The sequence below is a fragment of the Schistocerca nitens genome, chromosome 8 (assembly GCF_023898315.1).
Source record: "Schistocerca nitens isolate TAMUIC-IGC-003100 chromosome 8, iqSchNite1.1, whole genome shotgun sequence".
NCBI classification, from domain to species: Eukaryota; Metazoa; Arthropoda; class Insecta; order Orthoptera; family Acrididae; genus Schistocerca; species Schistocerca nitens.
The window spans coordinates 63,624,972-63,648,758 of NC_064621.1; the positions used below are offsets into that span (position 1 = coordinate 63,624,972).

The following is a 23,787-nucleotide window of genomic DNA, read 5'->3' on the forward strand; positions in this document are numbered from 1 at the left end:
ATGTTCCACAACTGATCGAAGTGTTTCCGGGATCACGATCAGAATGTGTTGCACAATGCGTGCCCTCAGTGCAGCTGAGTTTGCAATCTGAACACTGAACACAACATCTGTCAGATGGTCCCACAGTCAGAAGTCACATGTATTAAGATCAGGTGATCGACTCAGCCAGGCTGAAGGAAAATGGCGGCTGATAATTCTAGCATTTCCGAAATGGCGCTTCAGCAGTTACTTAACTGGATTTGCATAAAAATGATTCCATCCATACATCCACGCTGTTGGAGAGCTGGAATGACGTGCTTACGCAAAAGACACTCATAGCGCTTAACAGTGATGGTACAGGTAACAGGACCGGAAGCACCCGTCTCTTCGAAAAAATATGGCCTAATGATAAATGATGCCGTAAACTCGAACCACACATCGTTCTTTTCAGTATGAAGTGGTTCTGGCAGATTTGCGTGTGGATTTTCCGTTGCCCATATTCGACAATTCTGAGTATTGACATTCCTGTCAGATAGAAGTGGGCTTCGTCTGACAAGAAATCTTCCACGGAAAATCATTGTCCACTTCCATGCGAGCAAGGAATTCTAAAGCAAAGGTCTCGCTTGCTGACAGGTCAACAGGAAGCAACTCATGCACATAGGTAATTTTGAATGGATAGCAAAGAAGAATGTTTCGTAGAATTTTACGCGCCGTGTTCACGGGTATGTCCAGTTTTCGGGCAATTCTCCGTGCACTACACGTTTGCACACCACCACTCGTCTCCTCCTGCATTGTTGTGGCCATTGATTCCACTGGTGTCAAATCAATTCGTTTCCTTCCTTTACCAGATTGCACACAAAAAGAACCCGTCTTTTCGAATTTCCGAATCATTTCCTCCAGACCCATGGCAGTCATCGGACCAACGCCTTTTTTCAAACACTTCAGTGCCCGGAACTTTTGCAGAGCGACGTGTGCACAGTCATCATTTTTGTAATAAAGCTTTACAAGTAGATCGCTATCCTGCATTGAGCCAGTCACGGCGAACGTCGCAGACGCGAAAGGAGGAAAAGCTGTGTATCCGGCGTGTTTCAATTGAAATGCCTAACTCCTTGAATAGATGCACTTGAACAACACATATTATTCTTGCTGCTCGCTTTTGCGCAAATCACTACTTTCCTTCTAGACGATGAGTCATACCAGGAAATAATTTGATAAGACATTGTTGAGTGCAAATGCACAAAATATCTTGGGAGATTGAGTCGATTGTTTCTAAGGCTAAGAATTACATGAAGAACTGAAGTATCGGAACATAGTAATACTTCGAAAATTACCATTAGTAATTTCATATGTTGCTTTCTCTCTCATGAAATTTGTGATACCGCTATTATTATCTGCAAAAAATACGAATTCTGCTTCGTGATTATCAGTTGGAAAGTGGCACACATTCATTTATATTGAAAGTCGTCATAAGTAATCCATCCTATTTGTACTTTGAGAAGTATAGCGATGCTCATATTAACGTCAATAGAAGAAAAAGTGATTCTTACTACTTATTATAAAAGCAGATAATGGCTCAGAAAGTAGTTCGGTATCCGTCAATAAAAAGTTTTGATCGTGTTCCCAGTAACATGAATTGTTGACTCGTAGTAAAACAGGTTTTCAATTTAACCTGAAGATATTTTTCACAGATAACTCCTTCTGTTCCATGAATGAGTTTCTATTTAGGAACTGTAAGACGGTGAAGAAACGGATTAAGGCTAAAAAATATATGTTCGTTAATGTTAACACTAACCTTGCATACATATTCAGTAAACTAATTCGGCATAATTTGGACAAAAAACATTAAAATAACATGTGGAATATGTAACTAATTAACTACAGTTGTCTCAGGTCCAGTGAACAATGTCTTTGGAAAAGGTATTTCTTTCTGCAGATGTCTGCTTTCACTGCGACCCAACATGTTAAGTCGAATCGGAGGACTGCGGCAATTTTCTCTACCTCTGATGGCCTCGACCTTCAGGCAGGTCCTGGTAGCTCAGGAGCCAAGTGGCAAAGGCCTCAACCCTTCTTTGTGCAAGGTGGCAGGTGGTGTGTCTGCCCCTTTCCACCCAGTCCGGCAGCAACACCACAGATGTGTCGCAGAAGCAGAACAGGTATACGAAAGCTTACTACGCTACACAGGAGATAAATAATAGAACTCGATTCGTGGAATAATTTTCACTTAATAGATATAGTTATTTGTAAAGTAGCCAACCAAGCTTAAAGTAGCATCATGTAATTGCAAATGTTAAGCTATCAATATACCGTCATGTGCAGAGGGTCCCACGTAGCACGAGCAAGTAGAGAAAATGAAGATAATGACAACAACAGAGAGAAACTTTCTTTGGAACAATTATGACCGCGCGGTCTCAAGCGCCTTGCCACGGTTCGCACGGCTGCCGCCCCGTCGGAGGTTCGAGTCTTCTTTCGGGCATGGCTGTGTGTGTGTGTTGTCCTTCGCCTAAGTTACTTTAAGTTAGATTAAGTAGTGTGTAAGCCTAGGAACCGATGACCTCAGCAGTTTGGTCCCATAGGAACTTACGCCCACCATTAATTATGATACAACAGTTAGTACATAAAACATGTTTACATTCTACAAAACTGAATAAAGAGCACCCACGGAGGATACAGAAAGGTGTTGAAACACCACTGTATTTACACTACTGGTAATTAAAATTGCTAGACCACGAAATTGACGTGCTACAGAGGCGAAATTTAAACAACAGGAAGAAGATGCTGTGATACGCAAATGATTAGCTTTTCAGAGCATTCACACAACTTTGGCGCCGGTGGCGATACCTACAACGTGCTGACATGAGGAAAGTTTCCAAGCGATTTCTCATACACAAACAGCAGTTGACCGGCGTTGCCTGGTGAAACGTTGATGTGATGCTTCGTGTAAGGAGGAGAAATGCGTACCATCACGTTTCCGACTTTGATAAAGGTCGGATTATAGCCTATCGTGATTGCGATTTATAGTATCGCGACATAACTGCTCACGTTGGTAGAGATCCAATGACTGTCAGCAGAATATGGAATCGATGGGTTCAGGAAGGTAATACGGAACGCCGTGCTGGATCCCAACGGCCTCGAATCACTAGCAGTCGATATGACAGGCATCTTACCCGCGTGGCTGCAACGGATCGTGCAGCCACGTCTCGATCCCTGAATTATCAGATGGGGACGTTTGCAAGACAACAACCATCTGCACGAACAGTTCGACGACGTTTTCAGCAGCATGGACTATCAGCTCGGAGACCATGGCTGCGGTTACCCTTGACGCTGCATCACAGACAGGAGCGCCTACGATTGTGTACTCAACCTCGAACCAGGGTGCACGAATGGCAAAACGTCATTTTTTCGGATGATTACGGGCTCTATTTACAGCATCATGATGGTCGGATCCGTGTTTGGCGACATCGCGGTGAACGCACATTGGAAGCGTGTATTCGACATCACCTTACTGGCGTATCACCCGGCGTGATGGTAGGGGGTGCCATTGGCTAAACGTCTCGGTCACCTCTTGTTCGCATTGACGGCACTTTGAACAGTGGACGTTTGTGTTACGACCCGTGGCTCTACCCTTCATTCGATCCCTGCGAAACCCCCTTCATTTCAGCAGGATAATGCACCACCACATGTTGCAGGTACTGTACGGGCCTTTCTAGATACAGAAAGTGTTCGACTGCTGCCCTGGCCAGCACATTCTCCAGATCTCTCACCAAAGGAAAACGTCTGGTCAATGGTGGCCGAGCACAATACGCCAGTCACTACTGTTGATGAACTGTGGTATCGTGTTGAAGCTGCATGGGCAGCTGTACCTGTACACGCCATCCAAGCTCTGTTTGACTCAATGCCCAGGCGTATCAAGGCCACTATTACGGCCAGAGGTGGTCGTTCTGGGCACTGATTTCTCACGATCTATGCACCCAAACTGCGTGAAAATGTAATCGCATGTCAGTTCTTGTAAAATATATTTGTCCAATGAATACCCGTTTGCCATCTTTATTTCTTCTTGGTGTAGCAATTTTAATTGCTAGTTGTGTACATATATATATTTAAAAAAAACAGTGGTTTGTGTAGCAGGCGGATCTGTAATGCTGTCTGCAAACGCTGCTACTGCAGTAGCTTCCAAACCGCTTGACGACTAACGCGACTAAGGTGTGCAAGTGCCGTGGCCTTTAAGCGCTTGCTGCTGCTGCCCTGGGGAGGGGCCTGGCGCGCAGCCACTGGAGGCGTCCTCACCCGTCGACGAGCGGAGCGTCGGCCAGCAGGCGTCGCACGGCGTCGAGGCGAGCGTCGGGTCGCGCGGCCAGCAGGCAGGCTGGCGCCAGCCACAGCGCCACACACGCGCCGGCGCTGCGCATCCTCTGGCGCCAGCGGCCACTCCTGCACACCACACACCAGTCGCCGTCACTCGTCAACCACCAGCTCGCGTCGAGACTAAACTACGTGTTCAATAGCATATCTACGGACAGAAAGTACATCGAAGTGGCATTACGCATTTAACAGTTGACTGTGCCACTATGGCTGCAGTGCATTAGGACTTTGCTTTTATGAGACATATCTGATGATGGTCATTAAAGACCGAAACCGGTAATCTGTTAAACAGAAAAGTTTGTGACCATAGACGTAAATTAAAGGAGACTTATTACATATACGGGTCTCTGTGTTTTTCCGCGACGATGTCGCAGCTTGTAAAATTACACACACCAACACTTACGTCCAGGTTTTCTCAGACCACGGCAGACTCGGGCTCGATCCGAGTCGTCCGCTTGAACTACTGACGTAGTAAACTTGCGACTATAGCGTCATATCAATGGCGAAATTTTCAAACACCAGAATTTGTTACACTGGGAAAAATTAGTTCGAACTATAACAGCTATGATCAATCACATATTAATGTAACATATATGGAATGAAAGCGAATCGAGTACCTTAAAAACAAGGACATCATGACAAACAGTATCAATTAAAAATATTTGTCGTAGATGAATGGTAGTAAGCATCCAAAAGCACATTTTACTCATAAAGCTTAGAGGAAGACTGCGACGCACAGTTTCGAAACTATGTATTTTACAATAGCAAATCGAAAGGAGTTTAGCAAGAAGCACAGTATATCCTTTCCGGAAACGAAGTGAGTAGATTATTGCACGAGGGTTGTCCAGAAAGTAATGCACCGCATTTTTTTCTTCAACAGTTCTTTATTGAACATAATCAGAATTACACACATGAAAGAATGGTGTTTTATCTACACACCCTATTTTTCCAAGCAATCTCCTTCCCGAATGAGATTTTCACTCTGCAGCGGAGTGTGCGCTGATATGAAACTTCCTGGCAGATTGAAACTGTGTGCCGGACCGAGACTCGAACTCGGGACCTTTGCCTTTCGCGGGCAAGTGCTCTACCAACTGAGCTACCCAAGCACGACTCACGCCCCGTCATCAAGCTTTACTTCTGCCAGTACCTCGTCTCCTACCTTCCAAACTTTACAGAAGCTCTCTTGCGAATCTTGCAGAACTAGCACTCCTGAAAGAAAGGATACTGCGGAGACATGGCTTAGCCACAGCGTGGGGGATGTTTTCAGAATGGGGCGTGAGTCGTGCTTCGGTAGCTCAGTTGGTAGAGCAGTTGCCCGCGAAAGGCAAAGGTTCCGAGTTCGAGTCTCGGTCCGGCACACAGTTTTAATCTAACAGGAAGTTTCATATCAGCGCACACTCCGCTGCAGAGTGAAAATCTCATCCTGGAAACATCCCCCAGGCTGTGGCTAAGCCATGTCTCCGCACTATCCATTCTTTCAGGAGTGCTACTTCTGCAAGGTTCGCAGGAGAGCTTCTGTAAAGTTTGGAAGGTAGGAAAAGAGGTACTGGCAGAAGTGAAGCTGTGTGGAGGGGGCGTGAGTCGTGCTTGGGTTGTTCAGTTGGTAGAGCACTTGCCCGCGAAAGGCAAGGGTTCCGAGTTCGAGTCTCGGTCCGGCACACAGTTTTAATCTGCCAGGAAGTTTCAATCTCCATCACGTTCTATGGCCTTCCTCCAGTACGAAACAAGGGCGTGTATGCCCGGTCCGTACCAGTCCTTGTCCTGGTGGTGGAGCCAGTGCTTCACTGTGTGAATCACGTCCCCATCATCCTCGTCTCCCACGAATGGCGTCTGTCCTCGTGAATGACAACACAAGCTCGCTCCAACATGTCAGGTGTGACAGCCGTGGATGGTCTCCCCGACCGCTGCAAATCTTGGAGCTGCGACGAACCGCCTTCTGATGACCTCACCCTCCGTGCCCAGCGACTAGCTGTGCTTCTGTTGACAGCAGATACTCCATAGACTTTCAACAAGCGTCTGTGAATATTACTCAGTCTCTCTCACTGCAGTAAGAAAACCAGTGATGGCAGATTGCTTGGACCGTACATCAGCTACAGACGCCATTTGCATACTGCCCTACAGCTACGCTATCTGTCGGAAGTGACGGAAACTTGTCGCAATCACTCAGGAGACTTCAGATGATACATACGTGACGTTTCCCATTCGTAGCATTGTTTTCGGCTGAGAAAAAACATGCGGTGCATTACTTTCTGGACAACTTTCGTAATACCAGTTGTAGTGGTAAACAAAATAAAAGTTACGAACCAAAAATATTTGTCGTAAATAGATGGTAGCTAAGAACTAAACTTAACTCCGTCCAAACAGGCCTCGGGAGGTCCAAAATTACCAAGCGACCGCCATGTCATCCTCAGACGAAAGGAATCACTAGATGTGGATTTTGAGTGTCATGTGATCTGCACACCGCTGTACCGGCAGTTGTCAGTTTTCGTGACCAGAGCAGTTACTTCTCAGTCAAGTAGCTCCTCAACTGGCTTCACAAAAGATGACTGCACGCGGGTTGCCAAAAGCGCACGGCAGACCAGGACGGTCACCCATTCAAGTGCTAGCTATGTTCGACAGCAGTTAACCAATAAATGATAGCTAATGTTCGGGGTTGTTCGGTAATGGCGGGAAGTGGAGGAGGAAAAAGATTGGGTTTACTGTCCCGTCGACATCGAGGTCATTAGAGAATGACCACAAGTTCGAATTGTGTCAAGGATGGGGAAGGAAATAGGCCGTGTCCTTTGAAAGGAACTTTTGTGTTAGCAGAAGAGCCAACACCGTGTTACGAGTGGAGGCCGAAATGCACGCGTTTTAGCTCACGCAGGCTGGCGTGAGGAGGGAAGAACTATACTGACGTGAGGTCTGGAACATGACAAGGAATTAGAATTCAGAAAGTGGACGTAATGATGAACGTCGCTCTTGACGGTAAATGATTCACAATATTATATGTTAGTAACTGAATATGGCGCCTTGCTAGGTCATTGCAAATGACGTAGCTAAAGGCTATGCTAAACTGTCGTCTCTGCAAATGAGAGCGTATGTAGACAGTGAACCACCGCTAGCAAAGTCGGCTGTACAACTGGGGCGAGTGCTAAGAAGTCTGGCTAAGAAGTCTAACGGACCGCGGCTGATTTAAAGGCTACCACCTAGCAAGTGTGGTGTCTGATGGTAACACCACAGGAACCGTCCCGGCATTCACCTGTAGCAATTTAGGGAAATCACGAGAAACCTAAATTAGGATGGGCGGACGTGGGTTTGAACCGTCGTCCTACCGAATGCGAGTCCAGTGTGGTAACAACTGCGACATCGCCCTCGCTAATTGGTTATGTTGAAAAATACACTTTAGTTATGTAGCTCAAATGGAGGCTACGATCCGAGTTATTTAACAGTTGTAAATGGAAACGGCTATAAAAAAAACTATTCATCGAAATGAAACGAACGAAATATCGTAAAGAAAAGGGGCTTCATCTGTAGTGGGGAAACGATAAATTATACGAATTGAAAGAAATATGTCGTAAAGAAAAGAAGACTGATAAATCGAGTAAATATTATTTCCTCCAAAATAGTAGAGGCAATATTTTGTTTCTCATACGTATCAGAGATTAAAAATATAATTTCTCCCGTAACCAATACGACAGCAAATAGTACTACAAAAACACGCAATTCAAAATGCGCACCGACAAGTGACGTAACAGCAGCCATTAATATTACGTTGTTGTTCAAAGTCGACGGTAAGTACGCAAATTGCGGTTGACCCGCTGACCTTTAGTACCCCCATAATGATGTAGGGGCCTGCGCGGACAGGCGCTTAGGCGCAGCAGAAATAGGGACTCTGGGCTACGAGCGAAGCGACAGATGTCTTTACGACCGCTGTCTCTGTAGTCTGTTCACGGTTCTGTAAACCTTCGTAACGGTAATATTCAAAAATAGATTTCGTAGGTACGTGCGAGAAGTGTTAAAAATGTTCTACAAATTTTCAAGCAAGTGTATCGCTTATTAAATGGACCCATAAAAGTTATCGCTGCCATTAGAGCATTGTTCGTCATACAAGTTCATTAATGAATTTGATTAAAAGCATAACATATTTATCCATCGGTGACAAGGCCAATGTAGCTGAAAGAATGAAATTGTGCCCAATTGAAACAAAGGTTTTGGGATTAGACAGAGCAACCTGCGAAAAACGAAAGCCTCGAAAAGGAAACTAAACCCGGATTTGTAAAGCAGGTTCTTCTGAAAACTATTAACGTGGGCCTGTACAAAGGAGACTGCATAAAAACATATGTGCGTCCCATATTAGAATACTGCTCAAGCGTATGGGACCCACACTAAGTACTGGTATTACCAATAGGGGTATTGAACATATATAAAGATGGGAAGCGCGAATAGGCATGAGTTTGTTCTACTAGATGAAGAGCGTAACGAAAATGCCTGACAAGGGATGTCGATTATCGAGCGAATACCTACTCACAAACTTACAAGAAACAATACTGAGTGAAGAATCAAGAGATATTCTTTAGCTTTCTACCTATTGCTCCACTGGGAGTAGCGAACACAGCATATTAATAATTTCCGCAACCTCGAGGTGATTTAAGCAGCCATTACTCCTGCGCTCCGTACAAAAGTGAAATGAAAGGTAAGAGTAATATGTGATAAAATGTGAAGTTCCCTCGGCATGTACTTCACAGGGATTTGCGGGATATGGATTGACACGCAGAGGGCGCTGTAATAAGGGGTCATTATGAAGTTCATGAGTCATTCGAAAACATCGATACAGGTAAATGGCCAAATGATTCAACATTTGAAAGACACGTCCTGAAAGAATTTTTTTACAATGTTTACAGACGTTAAATGCGTCCACACTCCGCTCACGGCACACATCTAATAGGTAGTCAAATTCTTCCCATAACCGACGTAGCATATCAGAAGTGACGCTACGAACAGTTGCTGCGATACATGGTAGCAAGTCTTCGAGATTCTGCGGTGGAGATGGGATGCAGACACTATCCTTAACAGGGCCGCACAAGAAAAGATCGGAAGGCATCAAGCCCGGAGATCATAGTGGCGTGGCGTTACCTCCTGTCTCGAAAGGAGTAATTTTCTGTGCTGCTCTGCATGATGAAATAATCACGACATGGAGGCAACCCACGCTGGGGGTAAATAATTTCTTCGTAGTTATCACAATGCAGTGGAGTTCGTGGAAGTTCCGATGATTTTAAGTAAAAGTTTACCTTCTTATGATTCCCCCCGTCCACCCTTTCCGCAACTTTTCTTAAAAATTGACGTTGTATCAGGCCAGTGAACAGGCTGGCAGGCGCCATTGCTCGGAAGCTGTAACCGATCATATCCGCATAATTCCCACCATAAAAGGTTACATACAGTAAGGAAATGGTCGGCTAAAAGATTTAAGTGAGATTATGCCCCTTAATTGGCAAGCAGTTAACGAAAGAACATAAACAGAGTGCAGTCACTTGCCTCCGAACAATCCGCCAACAACCTCGCCAGTTTTTCCTCTGAATCACATGTAAAATACATGATAAATCAAGTAAAGGGTGAGGAGGGAAGATGGTAAATCTGATAAATCAACGAATTCTACAAATTATATTGATGTGAACTATATTTAATCAGCAAAGTGTACAGGGTTTCTCACTTACCTCTGCTCAGTTTGAGCACCGACGAATAAGAGACAAGATAGCAAGACGATGACAAATGAATAGGTCTCTATCATCTATTTCTGTGGCTTTACATTCACCACCCATACAGCTTCCGGAAGTATCGATGCATAAAAATATTTTCCGTTCTGTAGTGAATATTGCGTTACGCTACATCGGAGAACTACGAACAAGGGAGCGGCAACCCCTCGGGCACCAGTGGTACGCGGGCAGTTTACACGGCCCCTGCACTCCTTAGCATCTCGAGCTCTCGCAGTCGGAGTCACCAGGAAGCGGTACCAGCGCCGGCAGAGGCCACCGCTTCCGAGACACCTATCCGTGTTCGCAGAGCACGTGACAATGAAATAGTACCACGAATATTCCGCAGCCGGCAGGCGGGTGCACGGACTACACGATCCAGTTTTTCCGGCTTTGAGATCCTCTCCGAGCGGGCGCTACTCATCTCATCGTCTGATGACGTTCTCGAAGTCCATCGTAGGACCAACGCCACTCTTCTCAACTTCCATCGTTGTTTCATCTGTAGACTTAGGATGCATTAAGGATAGACTTTTCTGTGCCTGTGTTGGAGCTTATCAGGATGACATTCCCGGAACTCGTATTATTTCCCTGCAAGTGTAATTTTCTACGAAGCCCCTACTGGTGTTACTACAGGTTAAAAACAGTCAAGCGACTTTCAGATAGCAGTTGCGTCAAGCTTCTTTCCCGGTATCTAGAGAGATGTATTTTGTGCGTTTTGTTCTTACCGTCGAAGCAGGCCTATTTTTGCTGTCAATAAACTTATTGCAACTTGATCACTGTCTTCCCTGTGTCCCCGTGAGGAATTCTGCAAATAAATTATCTTTCTCTCATTGCGTATCAACACATCATCAGTTAGTTGAGAAGAAACTAGACAGAGCAAGAGAGAAAATAATAAGCAACTTTAAGATTTTGAACATGGCCGCGTTTGAGCAACTGTGCATGCAAGAGCTTCAATGGATTGGGAATAACAGACAATCAGTTGCAAAATACAGATTTATTAAACCTCCACAATAAGATATTGTACGTAGAATCTTTTGTGTTAGCAGAAGAGCCAACACCGTGTTACGAGTGGAGGCCGAAATGCACGCGTTTTAGCTCACGAAGGCTGGTGTGAGGAGGGAGGAACTATACTGACGTGAGATATGGAACATGACAAGGAATGAGAATTCAGAAAGCGGACGTAATTAGGTTGATACTTAACTTTAATCCATTACTGATGAACGTCGCTCTTGACGGTACAAGATTCAAAATATTATGTGTTCAGAATACATTCTTGAAGATAGTAATTATAGTAACTGAATATGGCGCCTTGCTAAGTCATAGCAAATGAAGTAGATTAAACCGTCGTCTCTGCAAATGAGAGCGTATTTAGACAGTGGACCATCGCTAGCAAAGTCGGCTATACAACTGGGGCGAGTGCTAGGGAGACTCTGTAGACTAGACCTGCCGTGTGGTGGCGCTCGGTCTGCAATCACTGATAGTGGCTACACGCGGGTCCGACGTATACTAACGGACCGCGTCCGATTTAAAGATTACCACCTAGCAAGTGTGGTGTCTGGCGGTGACACCACAGAATCACATTATCTACATCCAATGTGAGAGTCATTGACTCTGTCTAGTACACATCTGTTTAATCACCATTTAAAATACAGGATTTAAAAGCAGTAACTCTCTACTGCTGAGTTTTATAAATCATTCATTTGACATTGGATCCACGATATGGCGTGCGTACGATAAGTAAAAAACGTGGCATCGGATCCTACAGAGCGTAAGTGTACCAAGTACAGATGTAGTGACATCCGCAGGACCCCCAGTGGTCACTCGACGCGGCCGGCCTGTCCAGCGACGTAGCGACATCGCATTCGAGTTCTCTCATACACCACACTTTTGTAAGTGTGCAGGGACGTCATCCTGTTGACAGACGAAACCCTTGCCGTCAGTATCAAGTTGTGCTTGAGTCATAGTTACACGAGGGTTGCCCAGAAAGTAAGCATCGCATTTTTTTTCGCGACCGAAAACAATGTACCGAATGCGAAACGTTACGTATGTATTATTTGAACTCACCTGAGTGAGCGCACCAAATTTCCGTCACCTCCGACAGATAACGTAGCTGCAGGGAAGTTTCGCAAAGTTTATGGAGCACCTGCTGTCGACAGAGGTACAGTTACTGGCTGAACACTGAGGGTGAGGTCATCAGAAGGCTGTTTGGTGGAGCTCCACGATTTGCGGAGGTCGAGGAGACCATCCACCGCATTCACACCTGACAGGCCTGGCCTAGCGCCATGGGACTTCCATTTGTTTGGGTCATTATGGGATTCTATTCGTGAAAGACATTTTGAGAACTATGAGGAGGTGATTCACACAATAAAGAACTGGCTTCGCCACCAGAACAAGTATTCGTACCGACAGGGCATTCACCCCCTTGTTTCGTTCTGGAAGAAGGCCATAGAACAGGATGGAGAATACATGGAAAATAGGGTGTGTAGATAAAACACCATTCTTTCGTGCATATAATTCTCATTATGTTCAATAAAGAATTGTTGAAGGAAAGAAATGCGGTGCCTTACTTTCTGAGCAACCCTCGTAGCACGAGGCGATAGGTAATACCTTCGACAACTTTTTCAGCGTAGAAAATGGGTCCATAGACTGTCTTATCGGACATGACACAAAACATGTTAACAATATCGAAATACCGGACGTGTTTAACAGTTGTATGTGGATTCTCCGTCCGCCATGTGCGTTTTTTGTGTCGCGTTCACCTTTGCCTAAAGATGAAAAGCCGCTTCGTCACTGAAGAGTTGGTTCTGCGTATCATTTCAGAACTACAGCCGTCACCATTTATCGTCATGGCTTATGGCTTGCAGAAGCTGCAATTTATATGGATACAATGTTAACCAGTTGTGAAGGACATTCCACACTGTATACTGAGGGACATTCAGTTTTGCACTAAATCGATAGCAGAGGTTGAAAATAGCGGTTCAGTTGTAAATTTCTTTTATTGTAAGACGACTGGTTTCGGGCTCTCATAAGCCCATCCTCAGGTGTCGCAACTGTACTGTGGCCCCAGACACCGCAGTGGACGTGCACTAGGCGCGGTGTGCTTGGTGTGCTACCTATAGCACACCGCTCCTAGTACACGTGCACTGCGGCGGTCGGTAGCCACAGAACAGTTGCGACACCTGAGGATGTGCTTGTGAGAGCCCGAAACCGGTCGTCTTATAATAAAAGAAATTTACAACTGAACCGCTACTTCCAACCTCTGGTATAATGCTCATTTGCGGATGTTCGCCCAACATGATTGTTTGTGCTAAATCGATAGGCAGACTTTGTAGGATGTCGCAATATCACGTCGCTCACAGGGTTCGCTGTCTGATCTAATGCTCTCGCACGGCCCTAACTTTTTCCACAGCACTGACAACCATTCTTATACAAATTCATGTTCAGCTTCACTATACTGCTGTAAACTGCTGCAGTCTTGTGAAATTTTGCCACGGAAAGCTCTTTGCACACTCACTACCGACTGGAAATGACCAAATTCCAGAAAACGTAATGCTTTCTCTGTCTGGCTGGCGGCCGTTTTCAGCAACTGCACTAAGTGGTTGCGGTTTCCCAATCTAACTTGTCTACATCACGTAAAAAAGAACTTAAAACTTTGAGTATCTGTCTTTCCCGTGCTGTAACCTTTGCTATATTATGTTTAGCCATTCATGGAAGTTTCATGGACTCTATTATTACCATGTATAAGGATACTGCTGGAACCACAATGGTTTCCCCGCCCCCCCCCCCACCTCCCGCCCTACAGAACGCCCTTGCCCAGTTCTTCCGAACTGAGAACTGTCTTACTGGGTTCGATGTTGGCCGCCCATACTGTGTAACCGGGTTCACATGAAAAAAAATTCATCCATCATAGAGGGTTTCAGTCCCAGATTTCTAGCTTTGCAGGGCAGCACGTAACGACTACTAAGGGACGACAAGGCAATCGGACTTTTTTTAGTGTTTTGTATGTGTCGTACATGAAGATCAGAATTCAAAATATTTTTCCGAAAGCAATCCGATGAAACTAAAAATCTCAAGTGGATCGACTTTGAAGTTTTCTGACCACGTTAAATACGGTAAAATGAGGCAGATTTTCTGTTCGGCAAGCAGTGTGGCCCTGTGGTAGAGTGCTTCTTCGCTGAGTTTGTGTGTGTCTGTGTGTGGTGGGGGGGGGGGGGGGGCAGGGGGGTTGGTCCCATTGGATTCTAAGTGGAATCAAAGTTTTAAATAAAGGTGCATGTTCTACAAGTCTTTCTGTGAGGTCCACGAAACTGATAATCGCTAGAACGTGTTTCGTTGTGGTCATAATTTTTTTCGTTTTTTTCCGTTCAGTTCATCTACCTATTTCATCAAAGCTATGCTAATTAACACATGGAATTGTAGTTTACGTGAAAAAAGACACGTCGTCTTATTTCTAACTATACTGACAAAAAAGAATCGCCGGCCGGGGTGGCCGTGTGGTTCTAGGCGCTTCAGTTTGGAACCGCGTGACCGCTACGGTCGCAGGTTCGAATCCTGACTCGGGCATGGATGTGTGTGATGTCCTTAGTTTGGTTATGTTTTAGTTCTAAGTTCTGATGAACTCAGATGTTAAGTCCCATAGTGCTCAGAGCCATTTTTTTAAAAAGAATCACAACACCAAGTAGGAGTTGTACGACATAAACGGAAGTTGGTAGGCGTGTTTCTACATCTCAAAGATGATGTATATTCAGATTTCGCGCTAGTACCGCCGCTATGAGGATGCAAATCAGGTTTCCTTTAAACACACCCCCTAACGGTCGTGAGCGTTAGTTATCTTTGAGATCGGAGGGGTTGGGATGATGTTAGTCAAGAATCCTTTATAGGCGACAAAAACGCCATCATGAACAATTGTGCGAGGTCGTGTAATAGGGCTACGAGAATCTGGTTGTCCCTTCTGTGATACTGCAGAAATATTTGGCAAGAATGCAGCCACTGCACGTAATTGCTGGCAGCGGTGATCACAAGAATGTACAGTCGCAAGATGTCCGGGTTGCGGACCCCCTCGTGGCACTACCGTGAGGAAAGACCATAGTGTTCGGTGTACGGCTCTGGCGCATTGTACGTCTTTATGAGCAGCATCAGGGGCCTCAGTGACATAACGAACTGTCACAAACTGGTTGTTTCAAGGACAGCTCCGAACAGACACCCTTTAGTCTGCAGTCCACTGACCCCAAATCTACATCTACATCTACATCCATACTCCGCAAGCCACCTGACGGTGTGTGGCGGAAGGTACCTTGAGTACCTCTATCGGTTCTCCCTTCTATTCCAGTCTCGTATGGTTCGTGGAAAGAAAGATTGTCGGTATTGTGTGGGCTCTAATCTCCTGATTTTATCCTCATGGTCTCTTCGCGAGATATACGTAGGAGGGAGCAATATACTGCTTGACTCCTCGGTGAAGGTATGTTCTCGAAACTTCAGCAAAAGCCCGTACCGAGCTGCTGAGCGTCTCTCCTGCAGAGTCTTCCACTGGAGTTCATCTATCATCTCCGTAACGCTTTCGCGATTACTAAATGATCCTGTAACGAAGGGCGCTGCTCTCCGTTGGATCTTCTCTATCTCGTCTATCAACCCTATCTGGTACGGATTCCACAATGGTGAGCAATATTCAAGCAGTGGGCGAACAGGTGTACTGTAACCTACTTCTTTTGTTTTCGGATTGCATTTCCTTAGGATCCCTAAAAATGAATCTCAGTTTGGCATCTGCTTTACCGCCGATCAACTTTATATGATCATTCCATTTTAAATCACTCCTAATGCGTACTCCCAGATAATTTATGGAATTAACTGCTTCCAGTTGTTGACCTGCTATATTGTATCTAAATGATAAATGATCTTTCTTTCTATGTATTCGCAGCACATTACACTTGTCTACATTGAGATTCAATTGCCATTCCCTGCACCATGCGCCAATTCGTTGCAGATCCTCCTGCATTTCCGTACAATTTTCCATTGTTACAACCTCTCGATATACCACAGCATCATCCGCAAAAAGCCCCAGTGAACTTCCGATGTTATCCATAAGGTCATTTATGTATATTGTGAATAGCAACGGTCCTACGAAACTCCCCTGCGGCACACCAGAAATCACTCTTACTTCGGAAGACTTCTCTCCATTGAGAATGACATACTGTGTTCTGTTATCTAGGAACTCCTCAATCCAATCACACAATTGTTGTTACTTTGTTCATTAAACGACTGTGGGGAACTGTATCGAACGCCTTGCGGAAGTCAAGAAACACGGCCTCTACCTGGGAACCCGTATCTATGGCCCTCCGAGTCTCGTGGACGAATAGCGCCAGCTGGGTTTCACACGATCGTCTTTTTCGAAACCCATACTGATTCCTATAGAGTAGATCTCTAGTCTCCAGAAAAGTCATTATACTCGAACGTAATATATGTTCCAAAATGCTACAACTGATCGACGTTAGAGATATAGGTCTATAGTTCTGCACATCTGTTCGACGTCCCTTCTTGAAAACGGGGATGACCTGTGCCCTTTTCCAATCCTTTGGAACGCTACGCTCTTCTAGAGACCTACGGTACACCGCTGCAAGAAAGGAGGGAGGAAGGGGGCACGTTTCCTCGCGTACTCCGTGTAAAATCGAACTGGTATCCCATCGGGTCCAGCGGCCTTTCCTCTTTTGAGCGATTTTAATTGTTTCTCTGTCCCTCTGTCGTCTATTTCGATATCTACCATTTTGTCATCTGTCATTTGCGACTTCAGTGGTGTCAACGAGAGAAGAATGAAGGTATTTTGTGTTTTATGATGCAAGTTGGTTTTGTCTCGGTGCCGGTGACAGTCATGTGTTGGTTAGTAGACCAGTTGAAGGCCTGCAACCAACCTGGCTGCGTGATAGGCACACTGGACTTCCACCTGGTGTTTCGGGTGTGGTTTCGTATCAGAGCAGGAGCACTCTTCTGGTTATTCCATTCATCATGACTGCAAATCTGCGCGTCAGTCTGGTGGTCGACCTTTTATGTTGCCATTCATCAACAGCATTCCACGGGGCGTTTGCCAACAGGATAACACTCGCTCACATATCGCTTTGTAACCCAATATGCTCTACAGCACTGGTTCCCAAACTTTCTGTGACCATTACCCCTGAAAGATATCAGATGATATCCAATACCCCGAACGGTGTTTCGGACCTAACTAAACACTAGATTAAAATAACACTTGCCTTTGGAAATGATAAGTAGTTTTCATTGGCTTGATGAGGATATTGTCAGAGAAAGTTTTGGCCGTTAACGAAGAAGTTTGCGCTTGTTTTATATACTGGCAGAAGGCCTTCGACGGAGTCAGTTGGAAGATATTGATGAACATCCTTAAGGAAATAGGAATCAACTGGAGAGATCGGAGACTTATAAGAAACTTGTACCTGGGACAAAGGGTAAAGGTACGACTGAACTATGGAGAAACGAAGAGTGTGGAAATAGGAAGGGGAGTGAGACGAGGATGTTATCTGTCGCCAAGTCTCTTCAACCTGTATGGAGAAATGCTGGCGAGAGAAGCGCTGAAAGGATGCGGAAACTTCAAAGTAGGAGGACGTCTCATCAACACCATTAAGTATGCAGACGACCTGGTAGTGCTCGCCAAAATCAGAGACAGCTGCAACACATGATGAACAATTTGGTGGAAACGGGAAGAGAATACGGCATGGAAATCAACAATGAAAAATCAAAAGTGATGCGCATATCAAAACGTGAGAAAGACTTGAAAATAACTGTTGACAATCGGGAACTGGAAAATGTGAATCAGTTCAAGTACCTGGGAAGTTTTCTCACAAAGGATGTCCACTGCACCAACGAAATCCGAGCAAGAATCGCCATGGCAAAAGCTGCTTTCAGCAAGGACTCTGCTGACCAGCAAGTTGAGTTTGGCATTGAGGAAAACACTGATAAAGTGCTATATTTGGAGCATTGCACTGTGTGGAGCAGAGACATGGACTATGAGAAAGAAGGAGAAAAAATACTTAGAGAGCTTTGAAATGTGGTGGTGGAGGAGAATGGAAAAGATAAAGTGGACAGATCGCATAAAAATGACGATGTACTGCGAAGAGTAGGAGAGAAAAGAAGTATTCTGCGTGCAATTCTTCAGAGAAAGGCCAACTGGATTGGACATGTACTTAGACACGAGGGACTCATACATGATGTCATCGAAGGGAAACTCAAAGGAAACGCAGGACGAGGAAGAAGAAGAATTCAACATCTGGACGACACGAAAGATGGAAGGAGATACAACAGACTGAAGGAAGAAGCTGATGACGGGGAACAGTCGAATCAGAAATTCTCCGTATGAAGACATGGAGCTGCCACTAGGCAGAATGCTAATTAATAAAAATAATAATAGGTAATTAAGTTCACAGAGATTAAGAGCACTGATAAAGATAATTTGAGGCAAAACAGCGTTCAGCGGCTGAGAAATGAATTCATGTTTTTGTCACGTAGCAGAAATTTATTTATTAGAGTACGAAATTTTTATTCAATTTGGACTTACACTTTATATCAGAATGAAACGATACCTTCGATAACAGATAGAAAGTTTCGCCTGCATTTAGCTGGAAAAATGTGTTTGCAATTACGGCTTCTTTGTTCAAAGCGTGTCGTTAGAAGAGCTCGAAAATAAACAGCTACCAATGCAGTCCAATTTGGTTAATTGTTTACAGTGTCTTGGCATCAGTAATTAATGTATTCATACATACACTATCACAATACGGGCAGTAGATTTCCAGTTAACTGTTTAAGATTGAGGTATAACATAATGCAATTGATTACAGATCTTGGTGAGAATGATACACGTTTAGCGTGGTTTTTAATTTACTGAATTAATTAAAATGTGCACTTCCGAACAGAAACATTCGTTAAATATTAATAGGTGCGGCAGCTGCAAAGAATGTGAATGAATACTTATCACAACCATTTTTTTGTGTCTCATTCGTAACCTTTATTTGAGACATTATCATTTCTCGTATTTTTATTTCGTCTCCCGATCGTCTCGGAACAGCTATGCCTGTATCCAACAGTTACGACTATGCCTGCATGCTATTTAAGAGTATTTAAATAAAAATGGAATCAAATTTGAAATTAGCTGAAATTCCAATAAATAACTCACGTTACTTAACAATCCCCGAGCCGCTCCAATAGCCCATTAAACCAGAAAAGGTCAGTGACAGAAAGGGTTTGGCATGCATTCTTTTCGGCGTCTACCACGACCAATCACATGAAGTGATTTTGTTTATCTTTCTATGAGTACACCTCAGTACTGCCCAGGTTTTCGACGACTATACTTTTTAGCTAGTGTTGCACCGTATTTCATTTGTAATGTTTGCGTGTATACATACCATTTTTTATTTAGGTGAGTTTCCTGACGTTTGTTGTAAATATGGTTTCTTGTAACGAAGGAAAAACAGTCTTGAAACGGAGTTAGGATGATAAGACGGCTATGTGAAATTATAAACATATTACGCTTTTATTTTAAAACGGCAATAGAGCCATACATTCATTCATTTGCATAGAGCATGTAGTTATCATCTTCATACAATATTCTTATTATGCACTTCTCCAGTATAAGTACTGAGCTTCGTTGCCCAAGAATATCGTGCCGCAGGATAGAGAAACAGTGCCACAAAATGAAGTATACGAAAAATGGCAGAAGCTCTGAATATTTCTGGAGTAAGATCGAAGAGAGTAACAAATGTCAAAGAGACTACATATTCAGCTAGAAGCTCTGTTTTCAAGACGCCCGGAAAAAAGAAAGAAATTGTACCACGTGACAGACGTTTACAGGTGTGAAAAACGCAGTTTGGCATCGTTCGTTCTTCTTGTCAATGTTTTTCATATGTTCCTTCCTTTGCTGATTCTCTAACGGTCCTTTTCATTCCTTATCAGTCCACCTACTTTTGAGTATGATTATACAGCATCACATCAGTTTTCTTCCTTTCCGATTTTTCCTCAGTCTGTGATTCATAACATACACTCCTGGACATTGAAATAAGAACACCGTGAATTCATTGTCCCAGGAAGGGGAAACTTTATTGACACATTCCTGGGGTCAGATACATGACATGATCACACTGACAGAACCACAGGCACATAGACACAGGCAACAGAGCATGCACAATGTCGGCACTAGTACAGTGTATATCCACCTTTCGCAGCAATGCAGGCTGCTATTCTCCCATGGAGACGATCGTAGAGATGCTGGATGTAGTCCTGTGGAACGGCTTGCCATGCCATTTCCACCTGGCGCCTCAGTTGGACCAGCGTTCGTGATGGACGTGCAGACCGCGTGAGACGACGCTTCATCCAGTCCCAAACATGCTCAATGGGGGACAGATCCGGAGATCTTGCTGGCCAGGGTAGTTGACTTACACCTTCTAGAGCACGTTGGGTGACACGGGATACATGCGGATGTGCATTGTCCTGTTGGAACAGCAAGTTCCCTTGCCGGTCTAGGAATGGTAGAACGATGGGTTCGATGACGGTTTGGATGTACCGTGCACTATTCAGTGTCCCCTCGACGATCACCAGTGGTGTACGGCCAGTGTAGGAGATCGCTCCCCACACCATGATGCCGGGTGTTGGCCCTGTGTGCCTCGGTCGTATGCAGTCCTGATTGTGGCGCTCACCTGCACGGCGCCAAACACGCATACGACCATCATTGGCACCAAGGCAGAAGCGACTCTCATCGCTGACGTCTCCATTCGTCCCTCCATTCACGCCTGTCGCGACACCACTGGAGGCGGGCTGCACGATGTTGGGGCGTGAGCGGAAGACGGCCTAACGGTGTGCGGGACCGTAGCCCAGCTTCATGGAGACGGTTGCGAATGGTCCTCGCCGATACCCCAGGAGCAACAGTGTCCCTAATTTGCTGGGAAGTGGCGGTGCGGTCCCCTACGGCACTGCGTAGGATCCTACGGTCTTGGCGTGCATCCGTGCGTCGCTGCGGTCCGGTCCCAGGTCGACGGGCACGTGCACCTTCCGCCGACCACTGGCGACAACATCGATGTACTGTGGAGACCTCACGCCCCACGTGTTGAGCAATTCGGCGGTACGTCCACCCGGCCTCCCGCATGCTCACTATGCGCCCTCGCTCAAAGTCCGTCAACTGCACATACGGTTCACGTCCACGCTGTCGCGGCATGCTACCAGTGTTAAAGACTGCGATGGAGCTCCGTATGCCACGGCAAACTGGCTGACACTGACGGCGGCGGTGCACAAATGCTGCGCAGCTAGCGCCATTCGACGGCCAACACCGCGGTTCCTGGTGTGTCCGCTGTGCCGTGCGTGTGATCATTGCTTGTACAGCCCTCTCGCAGTGTCCGGAGCAAGTATGGTGGGTCTGACACACCGGTGTCAATGTGTTCTTTTTTCCATTTCCAGGAGTGTACAATGCTGTGCTCCAAACGTACATTTCTTCCTCAAATCGAAGCCAATGCTGATATCGTCAAGTGTTATTTTGCTTCCAAGGTACCAGAATTCCTCCACTTCGTCTGTTTAGTGGTCTGATATTTAATTTATTCCTTATTTGACTTATGCCACTTCTCATTGCTTTCGTCTTCCTTCGGTTTACTCTCACTCCATATTCTGTAAGCATTAGACCGTCCATTCCATTCAACGCGTCTTGTAATTCTTCTTCACTTTCATTGAGAAAAGCAATGCCATTAGCGTGTTTTATCATTGATAGCTTTTCACCCCGAATTTTAATCCCACACCCCAGTTTCTTTTAGTTCTGTCATTGCTTCTTTCATGCATAGATTGAACAGTAGAGGCGAATTTTACATCCCTGTCACATGACCATTTTTAATCCGACGACTCCGTCGTTGGTCTTCCGTTACAATTTTTTCCTCTCGGTTCTTGTACACATTGTGTAACGCCCGTCTTTCCATACAGCTCTCTCTTACTTTTCTCGAAATTTCGAACATCTTGTAGTACCTTACATTGTTCAACCATTTTCTAAATCAACGATTCCTATGAACAGGTCTTGATTTGTCTTCAGCTTTGCTTCCATTATGAAGCGCATCGCCAGGACTGCCTTCTCGTTCCTTTACCTTTCCTGAAGCTAAATTAATCGGCACCTGACAGTTTTCAATTTTTTTCGATTCTGATTTATATCATTTTTGTTTGCAGGTTACACGCTCGAGCTGTTAAGCTGATTACGCTGAAATTCTCTCATTTGATCTCCTCTTGCTATCATCGGGTTTGTGTGGAAGATGTTTTCCGAAAGTCTGACGGTGTATTTCCAGTCTTACAGATTATGCACGCCAACTTGAATAGTTGATTGGCTGACGCTTCTCTCTATAATTTTAGAAGTTACTGAGGGGTGTTATGCATGCGAGGCATGTTATCTACCCCTTCTGTCTTATTTCATCGCAAGTATGGCATAGTTCCCTTGAATTCTTACTAATACTGCATCCTCTACATCTTCCAAACCACTAAAACCTTTCCTTCTATAACGCTATGACACGGTTCCTCTTCCTCGTAGGGTCTTTCGGTGCGTTCCTTGCACCGTGTTGAGACTGTTGCTTTTAATTTCACGTAAGATTGTTTTGACTGTTCTACAAGCTGAATTAGACCTTCCAATGTCCATTTCGTTTTGATTTGTTGACATTTTTCCCTGCAGCCGTTTCCACTCAGCTTCCCCGCACCTTCTGTTCATTTATTTCCTACCTAAATCATATTTCTGTGTTCCTCTGTTTTCCTGAATATTTCTATACGTCTTTTTTTACAGACAAATTGAAGTATTTCTCCTGTTACCCAACGTTTCTTAGCAATTACCTTTCTTTTATCTATGTCTGTCGTACAGCTCCTCCGATTGGCCCTTTTAGACACGTCCATTCCCCTTCAACTGAACTGCGTATTGTGGTATTGATTATCTCAGTATCTACAGCATAAGAGAACATCAAACGTATTTCATCAATTCTCGGTACTTCAGTATACCACTACTTTCTAGATTGATTCTTCTTGACGAGTCTCTTAAACTTTACACTGTACCATTCAAAGATACAGTATCGACAGCAATAGATAGATTCATACCGCATAAGTTAATAAGAAACGGGACTGATCCACCATTGTACAGAAAACACGTCAGAACACTGTTGCAGAATCAACGAAAAAAGCATGCCAAATTCAGAAGACTGGCTAAGTTTCACGGAAGCTCGAAATTTAGTGCGGACGTCAATGCGAATGCTTTTAATAGTTTCCACAATGAAACATTGTCTTAAAATGTGGTAAAAAACCCGAAGAGATTCTGGTCGTATGTAACGTACACCAGTGGCAAAAAAGAGTCAATACCGTCACTGCACGATAGCGAAGGAAATGATACCGATGATGGTGCCACTAAAGATTAGTTCCTAAATACGGTTTTCCGTGAGTCCTTCACGAAAGAAGACGAAGTAAATATTCCAGAATTCGAAACCAGAACAGCTGTTGGCGTGAGTGACATAAAAGAAGATATCTTAGGTGTTGCGAAACAACTCAAATCACTTAAGAAAAGCAAGCATACCAGTCAGGTTCCTTTCAGAGTATGCAGGCACAATAGCGCCTTTCGTAGTAATCATATGCAACCGCTCAGTTGACGAAAGGTCTGTTCCTAAAGACTGGGAAGTAGCACAGGTCACACCAATATTCAAGAAAGGAAATAGGAGTAACCCATTGAATT

General features: G+C 44.7%; 1 protein-coding gene across 1 annotated transcript in view; it reads right to left on the reverse strand.

The window, feature by feature from the left end:
- LOC126199387 (dipeptidase 1-like) overlaps positions 1-4,385 on the reverse strand; it is a 244,345-nt gene extending 239,960 nt beyond the window's left edge. The window contains exon 1 of the mRNA XM_049936306.1: positions 4,264-4,385. Within this exon, the coding sequence (XP_049792263.1) occupies positions 4,264-4,385 (122 nt within the window). The remainder of the gene's footprint in view (positions 1-4,263) is intronic.
- Between the last annotated feature and the right edge of the window lie 19,402 nt (positions 4,386-23,787).